Genomic DNA, 13,520 nt, shown 5'->3' with positions numbered 1-13,520 from the left:
TAAACGTAACTCTGGTAATCTAGCAATCCAGAGACCTGGACTAGTAATCCAGAGAACGTGAGTTCAGAGCCCGACCAGGGCAGTTTGAGAATTTGAATTCAGTTTAAAAAAAATCTAGAAATAAAAATCTGGTCTCAGTAAAAGTGACTGTGAAGCTGTCGGATTGTCCTAAAAACCCAACTGGTTCACTGATATCTCTTTCGGGAAAGAAACCTGCCGTCCTTACCCGGTCTGGGCCTATATGTGACTCCAGTCCCACACCGATGTGGTTGACTCTTAATTGTCCTCTGAAGTGGTCCAGCAAGACACTCAGTTATACTAAACTTCTCGCAGGGGTTCAAGAAGGCGGCCCACCACCTCCACCTTCTCAAGGGGCAATTAAGGATGGACAATAAATTCCGGCCTTGTTCACAATGCCCACAACCTGAGAATGCATTAAAAAAAGAGGGACTAAGAGGGTTCCCGCTCTTGATCGCTGATCCAGTGATTCCTGCTGGAAAAATGTGCGTGTGTTTGAGCCCCAGGTAAGGGCAGGATCAGACTCACCTGTGCTGCTGGACCATGATGGTAATGAAGTCCTATATTCAAAATAAACATGGGGACATTTTACTAGAATGGTTCCAGGGATGAGGAACTTCAGTTATGTGGAGAGACTGGAGAAGCTGGGATTGTTCTCATTGGAACAGAGAAGGTTAAGGGGAGATTTAATAGAGATGTTCAAAATCATGTCAGGTTTTGACAGAGTAAATAAGGAGAAACTATTTCCAGTGGCAGGAGGGTCGGTAACCAGAGGACACAGGTTTAAGATGATTGGCAAAAAAAGCAGAGCAGAGATGAGGAGAATTTTTTTAACGCAGCAAGTTGTTCTGATCTGGAATGTGCTGCCTGAAAGGGTGGTGGAAGCAGATTCAATAATAACTTTCAAAAGGGAATTGGGTAAATACTTGAAGGGAAAAAATTTTCAGGGCTATGGGGAAAGAGCGGGGGAGTGGGACTAATTGGATAGCTCTTTCAGGCACAATGGGCAGAATGGCCTACTATTGTGCTGTAAGAGTCTATGATTTTCACCTTTAGTGCTCCTGGCCCAGAGCGTCCCAGGCCAGGGATGCGGGTGTTTTTTTTGGACCCACATCGGGACATTCACCCAGGTTCTCGATTAGCGATCCCAGCACGCCAAGCTCTGGGCCGAGAGCGGGAGTAATTTCTGCCCGGGGGGAGGAAAAGTGAAAAGGCCCGTGAAGAAGCAGCAGTGTCATCTCAAAATGGATCCTTCTCCCACCTCTGTTCCCCGTAGGTACGACATTAAGGAAGATTACACTCTACGCATCAAGAGGGTGAGCAACGGCGATGAGGGAACCTACACCTGCGTGGGAGAGAACCGCGTGGGCAAGGTCGAAGCCACCGCCACTCTGACCGTACGAGGTAAGCAACCGGATCGCAGCGCTTTCCCGTTTACTGGAGTGCAGCGTTTCCACCTTCGTGTTGGGAGCGTCCTCCCACTCCGTGGTGGGAAGGCTTGCTGCTCATCCTGTCGAGGTAGGGTTGCCAACTCTAGTTGGAGGTATTCCTGGAGGTTTTACCATGTGACCTCCCATCCCACACTCCCTCCCTCGTCTCCTTCCTGTGCCAGTTCAAAAGCCAACAGACTCTTTGTTACCTGATTGGGTGATCCTTGGCCATCAGTCAAACAGCCCTTTATCCCCATCTCCGATATTTTAATAACTGAGAAACAAAAGTGTTCAAAGGAAATGAAAGAAACACAGAATTTATGATTTTTCTCCCAGGAGTTCTGCTTGTACTCGTGTCCTGAAGATTAATCTTTAATTACTGGAGACTTCAGGACAATCCTGGAGGGGTTGGCGACCCTAGTTGTCTGCCTTTACATTTTATGAACTCAATGAGAGAAGGATGGAAGGCCAGCTCTACCTCAGCTGGCAGCTAGAGGGAGCAGAAGGCCAGTCCCGAGAGGAGATGAACTCCACAAAAAACCTTCCCTGGAGCAGCCTGGTGGGATGAGGAAACGAGGGAAGAGTCTTTACGTGGATTTGAGTTGATTGTCTTCGAACCTGAAGGGCTCGTAACCGCCCCGTAGCTCCATTGGTTAAGGCTGTGCGGCTCAGGCCGGAAAGGGGCCCGGATTTGATTCCCGTTTTCCGTACCGTGAGCTCAGACTGAAGCTGGGGATCGGAGGTTCGGTTCCTGCTCCATGTGACTCGACTACTCGCTGCATAAACCAGCTACAGCATCGTGTGAAACTGCAGCCCTGCGATTACGGTGTGGGGCACTAGCATGTGAAAGCTTAGCGGAGAATCATAGAATCGTACAGCACAGAATGAAGCCATTCGGCCCATCGTGCCTGTGCCGGCTCTCTGGAAGAGCTATCCACTCCCCGCTGCTCTATCCCCATAGCCCTATAAATTTTCAAGTATTTACCCTTTTGAAAGTTATTATTGAATCTGCTCCCACCGCGCTTTCAGGCAGCGCATTCCAGATCAGAACAACTGTAAAAAAAATTCTCCTCATCTCCCCTCTGGTTCTTTTGCCAATCACCTTAAATCTGTGTCCTCTGGTTACCAACGCTCCTGCCACTGGAAACAGTTTCTCCTTATTTACTCCGTCCAAATTTCTCATGCTCGTCTAATATTCCTATTCCTGGAGCACTGGATGATTTCATACCTTGTAAACCTACAGTGCGATTTCAGGGCCTTTGCCTTGCAAAACAATGATGTGGAGATGCCGGTGATGGACTGGGGTTGACAATTGTAAACAATTTTACAACACCAAGTTATAGTCCAGCAATTTTATTTTAAATTCACAAGCTTTCGGAGGCTTCCTCCTTCGTCAGGTGAACGATGTGAAAATGAAATCCTCGAGATGAAATCCATTTATAATTCACAGAACAATGCTTGGTGAGTACAGACAGTTTTTTCAACTGCCCGTTGCCAAGGCAATCAGTGTGCAGACAGACAGGTGTTACCTGCAAGGTCTCAGAATATACAAATCACCAAAAAAAAACAACAAACAAAAAAAAACAGAGATAGAGAGGTAGAAACATAGAAAAGACAGCAACTGACCCGTTATATTAAAAACAGATAACATTTGTTCGCTGGTGGGGTAACGTGTAGCGTGACATGAACCCAAGATCCCGGTTGAGGCCGTCCTCATGGGTGCGGAACTTGGCTATCAATTTCTGCTCGACGATTTTGCGTTGTCGTGTGTCTCGAAGGCCGCCTTGGAGTACGCTTACCCGAAGGTCGGTGGATGAATGTCCATGACTGCTGAAGTGTTCCCCGACTGGGAGGGAACCCTCCTGTTTGGCGATTGTTGCGCGGTGTCCGTTCATCCGTTGTCGCAGCGTCTGCATGGTCTCGCCAATGTACCATGCTCTGGGGCATCCTTTCCTGCAACGTATGAGGTAGACAACGTTGGCCGAGTCACAGGAGTATGAACCATGCACCTGGTGGGTGGTGTCCTCTCGTGTGATGGTGGTATCTGTGTCGATGATCTGGCATGTCTTGCAGAGGTTGCTGTGGCAGGGTTGTGTGGTGTCGTGGACGCTGTTCTCCTGAAAGCTGGGTAATTTGCTGCGAACGATGGTCTGTTTGAGGTTGGGTGGCTGTTTAAAGGCTAGTAGTGGAGGTGTGGGGATGGCCATAGCGAGGTGTTCGTCGTCATTGATGACATGTTGAAGACATCCCACCATCAAGCTCACCATGGACTACTCCTCAGAATCAGTTTCTTTCTTGGACACACGAATCTCCATCAAAGACGGGCACCTCAGCACCTCACTCTACCGCAAGCCCACAGACAACCTCACGATGCTCCACTTTTCCAGCTTCCACTCTAACCACGTCAAAGAGGCCATCCCCTATGGACAGGCCCTGCGAATACACAGGGTCTGCTCAGACGAGGAGGAACGCGATGGACACCTACAGACGCTGAAAGACGCCCTAGTAAGAACGGGATATGACGCTCGACTCATCGATCGACAGTTCCGAAGGGCCACAGTAAAAAATCACATAGACCTCCTCAGGAGACTAACACGGGACGCAACCAACAGAGTACCCTTTGTCGTCCAGTACTTCCCCGGAGCGGAGAAACTACGCCATGTTCTCCGCAGCCTTCAACATGTCATCAATGACGACGAACACCTCGCTATGGCCATCCCCACACCTCCACTACTAGCCTTTAAACAGCCACCCAACCTCAAACAAACCATCGTTCACAGCAAATTACCCAGCTTTCAGGAGAACAGCGTCCACGACACCACACAACCCTGCCACAGCAACCTCTGCAAGACATGCCAGATCATCGACACAGATACCACCATCACACGAGAGGACACCACCCACCAGGTGCATGGTTCATACTCCTGTGACTCGGCCAACGTTGTCTACCTCATACGTTGCAGGAAAGGATGCCCCAGAGCATGGTACATTGGCGAGACCATGCAGACGCTGCGACAACGGATGAACGGACACCGCGCAACAATCGCCAAACAGGAGGGTTCCCTCCCAGTCGGGGAACACTTCAGCAGTCATGGACATTCATCCACCGACCTTCGGGTAAGCGTACTCCAAGGCGGCCTTCGAGACACACGACAACGCAAAATCGTCGAGCAGAAATTGATAGCCAAGTTCCGCACCCATGAGGACGGCCTCAACCGGGATCTTGGGTTCATGTCACGCTACACGTTACCCCACCAGCGAACAAATGTTATCTGTTTTTAATATAACGGGTCAGTTGCTGTCTTTTCTATGTTTCTACCTCTCTATCTCTGTTTTTTTTTTGTTTGTTGTTTTTTTTTGGTGATTTGTATATTCTGAGACCTTGCAGGTAACACCTGTCTGTCTGCACACTGATTGCCTTGGCAACGAGCAGTTGAAAAAACTGTCTGTACTCACCAAGCATTGTTCTGTGAATTATAAATGCGATTTCATCTCGAGGATTTCATTTTCACATCGTTCACCTGACGAAGGAGGAAGCCTCCGAAAGCTTGTGAATTTAAAATAAAATTGCTGGACTATAACTTGGTGTTGTAAAATTGTTTACAATTGCAAAACAATGGAACGGGATCAATACTGATCTCAATCTTCAGTGATTCTGGCTGTAGGTTTCTCTCTCTCCGTCTACACTCCCTCCCCTTGACCCATTCTTTCAGTTGGGATAAGGAGAACATGAGATAGGAACACAGGAACAGGAGGAGGCCATTCAGCCCCTCGAGCCTGTTCCGCCATTCAATTAGATCATGGCTGATCTGTATCTTAACTCCATTTACCCGCCTTGGTTCGCTATCCCTTAATCCCCTCACCCCACAAAAATCCATCAATCTCAGTTTTGAAATTTTCAATTGACCCCCAGCCTCAACAGCTTTTTGGGGGAGAGAGTTCCAGATTTCCACTCCCCTTTGTGTGAAGAAGTGCTTCCTGACATCACCCCTGAACGGCCTGGCTCTAATTTTAAGGTTCTGCCCCCTTGTTCTGGACTCCCCCCACCAGAGGAAATAGTTTCTCTCTATCTACCCTATCAAATCCTTTAATCATTATAAACACCTCAATTAGATCACCCCTTAATCTTCTATACTCGAGGGAATAAAAGCCAAGTCTCTGCAACCTGTCCTCGTAATTTAACTCATTTAGCCTCCGATTTCTCAAAGATGCGATGACCATTCCGCAGCCGACTGGCGAATTTCAGAGGAGCCTTTAAACGGTGAATAAAAGACTGGCTGGGTTTCCCAGACTCGAAAGGCCTCAGCTCGAGAGAGAGGGAGAAAGGGAGAAAGGATAAGCAGCCAGAAAACTCGTTGCTCGTCGGCCAATGGTGGCTTCAAGCTGGGCTGTGAGGTCCTCCCTGGTCAAATAGCTCTCCTTTTCCGGGCTCACGCGTGAACCATGGGCCACTCGGGCACGGTGTTGGAGGGTAGCCATCGCCTGCAGGACTTGTAGTCAACGAGGAGTCAGAAGAGGAGAAGGAGAAACAGGGAGAAGAAAGGTCACTGTAATCCTTTCTGTCTTCAATCTGTTTTATATCCCCTGCGCACATTGAATTAAATGGCCGCAGTCATTCCCCCTCCACCCCCCCTTCCCCCAAAGCTCCTTTAATGGGGTTCGTATAGCAGGACCTGACAGGCTCGTGGGAAGCGAATAATTCACTTTTGGTTTCTCCCTTTCTAACACCTCAAATCAATCTTCCCATTTAAAATCGGGCAGATAGGTCGGAATTCCATTCAGGAGACTGAGAGTTCTAGGGGCTTCCTGCATCCGATGGTGGGTATGATTATATCCAGGTATCTCCTCCTTGCCCCATCCCCCTCCCCTTCCTGTCCCCACCTAGATATTTAATCGTCAGGACAAGTAGCAATGTATGACACTAATGGAATCGTTTAACTTCTGCAAATGGCCTCATCTTCCTGGAGAGACAGGAACAGCTGTTTCTACCAGCTGTTGTATGCTAAAATAATCGTCTTTTTATTTAATATAATTTCAGATTCCTCCTGGATTCCCCCGTGTTTGTAATTGGTACTTACTTTCCCATTTTCATTGTCAGCAAACGACATTTAGAGGACGGTCCTCAATTTATAACTCTGGGCTTCTCTAATTCATTTCCTTTCAACCGTTACCCCTCTTTAGAATCGTTGAATCATACAGCACAGAAGGAGGCCATTCTGCCCCTCGTGCCTGTGCCGGCTCTTTGAAAGATCTATCCAATTAGTCCCACTCCCCTGCTCTTTCCCCATAGTCCTGCAATTTTCTCCCCTTCAAGTATTTATCCAATTCCCTTTTGAAAGTTATTATTGAATCTGCTTCCACCGCCCTTTCAGGCAGCGCATTCCAGATCAGAACAACTCGCTGCGTAAAAGAAATTCTCCTCATTTCCCTCTGGCTCTTTTACCAATTATCTTAAATCTGTGTCCTCTGGTTACCAACCCTCCTGCCTCTGGAAACAGTTTCTCCTTATTTACCCTTCATGATTTTGAACACCTCTATTAAATCTCCCCTTAACCTTCTCTGTTCTAAGGAGAACAATCCCAGCTTCTCCAGTCTCTCCACATAACTGAAGACCCTCATCCCTGGAATCGCCCTTTGTCCCAGTTAGCTCCACTTCCCCCCGCCCTCTCTTTTCCCATGGCCCCTGTAAATTTTTTTCCGTTCAAGCATTCATCCAATTCCCTTCTGTGAGCTACGCCGGAGCTGTATTCCCGTCTACGCCCGGGAATAACGGAGTTTGCGCCCGACTTCCCGTGAAGTTACAGCTCCAGAGCGGGAGATGCCTCGTGGGGAAATTCCCAGCCCAAGTGCCAGTCCCCGAATATCCCACAGTGCGGTTTCAAGGGCCTGTGTTCTTTGATATTTCACCTGAATCGAGTTTGATAAGATCACTCCGCGTGAGACAGCACCGTGAGAAATACAGGCCTGAGTTGGACCGTGCTGGGGGACTCTGGGAACGAGTTGCCAATCGATAGTCACAGTTCTAGAACCTGCCATGGAAAGACCCCAATTCCCCGTGGGTGTAAGGGGGCCGGGGCGGGGGGGAGTGAGGTACAATGTGAATTCTCCTCCTTAACCCGAATTCTAATCTGCAGCATTCAAATGTGTTTAAGATGTCAGATGTTCCTTTGTTTTCTTGTTGAATATTGTGGTTTGTCATCAAATGACTTAAAGATTTTTTTGTTTCTAAACCCTCTCCTGTAACACAATGGTTTTAATCTTTTACATCCGATTAGTGGAGGTGCATTGTTTGTTCTTTATAAACGTGATATTCACACTCAACTGCTCAGATCTCAGCCAGTCCACACGGTCTCTCGCTGCCCAGAATATAAAATTCAAGAGCAAAGAAATATCCCTCAATCCCACCTACCCACCTCCTCCCCATATCCTCAATCCCACCTACCCACCTTCTCCCCATATCCCTCAATCCCACCTACCCACCCTCTCCCCATATCCCTCAATCCCACCCACCCACCTCCTCCCCATATCCCTCAATCCCACCTACCCACCTCTTCCCCATATCCCTCAATCCCACCTACCCACCTTCTCACCTTACACCTCAAGAAAAAGACAGTTTTATCTCTTCAGAAGGGACGCCCATTGCAGGCCGTGAAACCTGGCTCCCGGCCTATTGAGATCTGAGACTGTTAAATGTGTTGATGAATTTGTCCACCTCTGTTTGTGAGTGTGTAAACATCGAATGCTTCATTCATTCTAACTTTATGATTTCTGTATTTTTTTTTCCCCTTAAAAAACAATTGTCAAATCCTTTGTTGTCTCCACCCACCCCATTGTGTCCTGTCTGCAGCATACCCTGTGGGTAAGTAATTATCACTCCTTTCATATAGCACGGCTGTAAATGCTCTGAACTGTTCAGCTATCAGCCTCTCCCCATTACGTTCACCTGCTTTGTTTAACTTGAGGGGGGCAATGCGGAACGCGAAGTGAGCAATATTCAGACCCCCTACGAGGGGTCAGAGGCCAGTGATTACACCACGCCTGTTGTCACAGCAGCTCGAATTTTCGTTTTGAAACAAACCCTCAAAACCTGACTTTGCTCATTCCTTTGACAATCGAACTGATCTCACTTGAAGGTGTTTAAAAGAAAATGGATAGATTTGACTTTTTCTGGTGTGAAGTATTTTAATGGTCCATCAGGTCGCCTCGAGGCACCTGAATTATATTGTGGACCTCACACTGAGACACTGAAAGACAGATGCTCACACACACACAGTTACACACTCAGACAGACACAGATACACACTCAGACACACACACACAGATATACACTCAGACAGACACAGATACACACTCAGACAGACACAGATACACACTCAGACACACACACACAGTTACACACTCAGACAGACACAGATACACACTCAGACACACACACACAGATATACACTCAGACAGACACAGATACACACTCAGACAGACACAGATACACACAGATACACACTCAGACACACACACAGATATACACTCAGACAGACACAGATACACACAGATACAGATACACACTCAGACAGACACACACAGATATACACTCAGACAGACACACACACAAATATATACTCAGACAGACAGACAGATTCAAAAGGTACACACTCAGACACACACACACAGATATACTCAGACAGACACAGATACACACTCAGACATGCACACACACAAATACACACTCAGACAGACACACACGGATACACACTCAGAAAGACACACACACAGACACACTCAGACAGACACACACACACAGATACACACTCAGACAGACACACACAAACACACAAATACACACTCAGACAGACAGACACACACACACACACACAAATACACACTCAGACAGACAGACACACACACAGATACACACTCAGACAGACACACACAAACACACAAATACACACTCAGACAGACAGACACACACACACACACACAAATACACACTCAGACAGACAGACACACACACACACAAATACACACTCAGACAGACACACACACAGATACACACTCAGACACACACACACACAAACACAGATACACATTCAGACAGACACACACTCAGACAGACACACACACACAGATACACACTCAGAGACACACACACAGATACACACTCAGACAGAGACACACACACAGATACATATTCACACACAGACAGACAGACACCCAGACACACACACACACAGACACACAAACAAATACACACTCAAACAGACAGACACACACACAGGCACACATTCACACATAGACACACATACACACTCAGACAGAGACACACACATAGATACACACTCAGACACACGCACACACAGATTCGCACTCAGACAGACACACACAGATACACACTCAGACTGACACACACACACACACAGATACACACTCAGACAGAGACACACACACAGATACATATTCACACACAGACAGACAGACACCCAGACACACACACACACAGACAGACACACAAACAAATACACACTCAAACAGACAGACACACACACAGGCACACATTCACACATAGACACACACACAGATACACACTCAGACAGATACACACACACACACAGGCAGCCACACACACACATACAGATACACATACAGATTCACACACACAGATACACACACAGATACACACGCACACTCACCGATACACAAACACACAGACATACACCCACTCGTGCACACACACAGACATATGCACACAAACATTCACACATGCACAGACATACATGCACAGTCATACTCACACAGACATAATAAGCACACATGATCACCCACACCCCCCCCCATACAGATAGTATAAAGTATTTTTGAATAACACGAGAAACAGTGGCTATAATAAGCAGCTGTAGTGTCCCCTCTCCAGTCTCTGCTGAGTTTTCAAACCTCAGCTTGAAAGTTGCCCTCAGTGCTCTTGGGCTGGAAAGAGGAAGAAAAAAATAAGCAAGTCAGAGTTCCTGCTCCTGGTTCTTATCCAGTGAGTCCCGCTGGGAAGTGCGGGTGTGGGGACGTTGGGTGAGGACTTGGTGCATGGCCAAATACCCGACTAACGTCCTCTGGCTTGGCCCCCATGTGATGGATGGCACCTTGTGGGACGAGGTACTGGGGAATACCTGGTGCCTGTGGATCAGCACCTTCAGGAGATGGGGAACCAGGGAGGGGGAGAAGAGGAGCATTTAAGAAAAGGCTAGTGCATTTTCTCACCTTGTGGTGCAGACTCTGATAGGCTTCTAGTCTCACCTGGGGCTCAGCCTGAACCGAATGCTGCTTTACCTCTCTGCTTATCTTGCTTTGAAATCTCATCCTCTGCTTTTTTTTTTTGGCGGGGTGGAGGGAGGGAAGAATTGAAGACGATTAAAAAAAAACCCTGGCCGAGATTCCAAAACTCGCTCGGTCACGTAACTCACACCAGAGAGAGGCGGGGGAGAATTCTCCAAGTGGCATGGAGAAGTAGTAGAAAAGGGAAGTGAGGTTGCCAGGGGAGTAATTTGAATGTTAATTGCCGACAGAATGACTGACAAGGGAGCGCAGTGACCCATTACACTCCAACCTTAATTTGGTGGTGGTGGTGGCAGCCATATTGATTGTAGGTCACATGGCATGACATGCAACCTTTACTTCAGAATTCCAAAACAGTTTGTGAGGCCCCTTCACCTGGGTTGGGAATTATCCTGCCAATCGCTCCCCAAGATGTATGGCATTGTAAAAATACTGAGCAATGGCTGTCCAGGGACCTGGGTGGTGTATTGGGTTCCACCCTAGCCTTTCACTTTGGCGAGCAAGTTCCAGACCGAGAGGACGAAGACCACATCTATCTGTTGGCTCAAAGGTCAACTATGTGAAATGAGTTTAGACAGTCACAATCCAGTGTGCATCCATGGGCTCACTCACGTTCTACCTACCCTGGGAGCGTTGGATGGGACAGTGTAGAGGGAGCTTCACTCTGAATCTAACCCACGCTGCACCTGCCCTGGGAGCGTTTGATGGGACAGTGTAGAGGGAGCTTTACTCTGTATCTAACCCGTGCTGTACCTGCCCTGGGAGCGTTTGATGGGACAGTGTCGAGGGAGCTTTACTCTGTATCTAACCCGTGCTGTACCTGCCCTGGGAGCGTTTGATGGGACAGTGTCGAGGGAGCTTTACTCTGTATCTAACCCGTGCTGTACCTGCCCTGGGAGTGTTTGATGGGACAGTGTAGAGGGAGCTTTACTCTGTATCTAACCCGTGCTGTACCTGCCCTGGGAGTGTTTGATGGGACAGTGTAGAGGGAGCTTTACTCTGTATCTAACCCTGTACCTGCACTGGGAGTGTTTGATGGGACAGTGTAGAGGGAGCTTTACTCTGTATCTAACCCTGTACCTGCCCTGGGAGTGTTTGATGGGACAGTGTAGAGGGAGCTTTACTCTGTATCTAACCCTGTACCTGCCCTGGGAGTGTTTGATGGGACAGTGTAGAGGGAGCTTTACTCTGTATCTAACCCTGTACCTGCCCTGGGAGTGTTTGATGGGACAGTGTAGAGGGAGCTTTACTCTGTATCTAACCCTGTACCTGCCCTGGGAGTGTTTGATGGGACAGTGTAGAGGGAGCTTTACTCTGTATCTAACCCTGTACCTGCCCTGGGAGTGTTTGATGGGACAGTGTAGAGGGAGCTTCACTCTGTATCTAACCCTGTACCTGCCCAGGGAGTGTTTGATGGGACAGTGTAGAGGGAGCTTTACTCTGTATCTAACCCTGTACCTGCCCTGGGAGTGTTTGATGGGACAGTGTAGAGGGAGCTTTACTCTGTATCTAACCCATGCTGTACCTGCCCTGGGAATGTTTGATGGAACAGTGTAGAGGGAGCTTTACTCTGTATCTAACCCGTGCTGTACCTGCCCTGGGAATGTTTGATGGAACAGTGTAGAGGGAGCTTTACTCTGTATCTAACCCTGTACCTGCCCTGGGAGTGTTTGATGGGACAGTGTAGAGGGAGCTTTACTCTGTATCTAACCCGTGCTGTACCTGCCCTGGGAATGTTTGATGGAACAGTGTAGAGGGAGCTTTACTCTGTATCTAACCCTGTACCTGCCCTGGGAGTGTTTGATGGGACAGTGTAGAGGGAGCTTTACTCTGTATCTAACCCTGTACCTGCCCTGGGAGTGTTTGATGGGACAGTGTAGAGGGAGCTTTACTCTGTATCTAACCCTGTACCTGCCCTGGGAGTGTTTGATGGGACAGTGTAGAGGGAGCTTTACTCTGTATCTAACCCTGTACCTGCCCTGGGAGTGTTTGATGGGACAGTGTAGAGGGAGCTTTACTCTGTATCTAACCCTGTACCTGCCCTGGGAGTGTTTGATGGGACAGTGTAGAGGGAGCTTTACTCTGTATCTAACCCTGTACCTGCCCTGGGAGTGTTTGATGGGACAGTGTAGAGGGAGCTTTACTCTGTATCTAACCCTGTACCTGCCCTGGGAGTGTTTGATGGGACAGTGTAGAGGGAGCTTTACTCTGTATCTAACCCTGTACCTGCCCAGGGAGTGTTTGATGGGACAGTGTAGAGGGAGCTTTACTCTGTATCTAACCCTGTACCTGCCCTGGGAGTGTTTGATGGGACAGTGTAGAGGGAGCTTTACTCTGTATCTAACCCTGTACCTGCCCTGGGAGTGTTTGATGGGACAGTGTCGAGGGAGCTTTACTCTGTATCTAACCCTGTACCTGCCCTGGGAGTGTTTGATGGGACAGTGTAGAGGGAGCTTTACTCTGTATCTAACCCTGTACCTGCCCTGGGAGTGTTTGATGGGACAGTGTTGAGGGAGCTTCACTCTGTATCTAACCCTGTACCTGCCCAGGGAGTGTTTGATGGGACAGTGTAGAGGGAGCTTTACTCTGTATCTAACCCGTGCTGTACCTGCCCTGGGAGTGTTTGATGGGACAGTGTAGAGGGAGCTTTACTCTGTATCTAACCCTGTACCTGCCCAGGGAGTGTTTGATGGGACAGTGTAGAGGGAGCTTTACTCTGTATCTAACCCTGTACCTGCCCAGGGAGTGTTTGAT

At 48.2% G+C, this 13,520-nt stretch overlaps 1 protein-coding gene across 1 annotated transcript in view; it reads left to right on the top strand.

Annotated features, from left to right (window-relative positions):
• Positions 1 to 13,520, top strand: part of robo2 (roundabout, axon guidance receptor, homolog 2 (Drosophila)) — a 627,335-nt gene that overhangs the window by 417,639 nt on the left and 196,176 nt on the right. The window contains exons 6-7 of the mRNA XM_067993421.1: positions 1,295 to 1,422; positions 8,296 to 8,307. Coding sequence (XP_067849522.1) covers positions 1,295 to 1,422; positions 8,296 to 8,307 — 140 coding nt within the window. The remainder of the gene's footprint in view (positions 1 to 1,294; positions 1,423 to 8,295; positions 8,308 to 13,520) is intronic.

The sequence above is a fragment of the Heptranchias perlo genome, chromosome 11, assembly GCF_035084215.1.
Source record: "Heptranchias perlo isolate sHepPer1 chromosome 11, sHepPer1.hap1, whole genome shotgun sequence".
Taxonomy (NCBI): domain Eukaryota; kingdom Metazoa; phylum Chordata; class Chondrichthyes; order Hexanchiformes; family Hexanchidae; genus Heptranchias; species Heptranchias perlo.
Note: the sequence above shows the minus strand (reverse complement) of the source record. Positions and strands in the feature narration are given on the sequence as shown.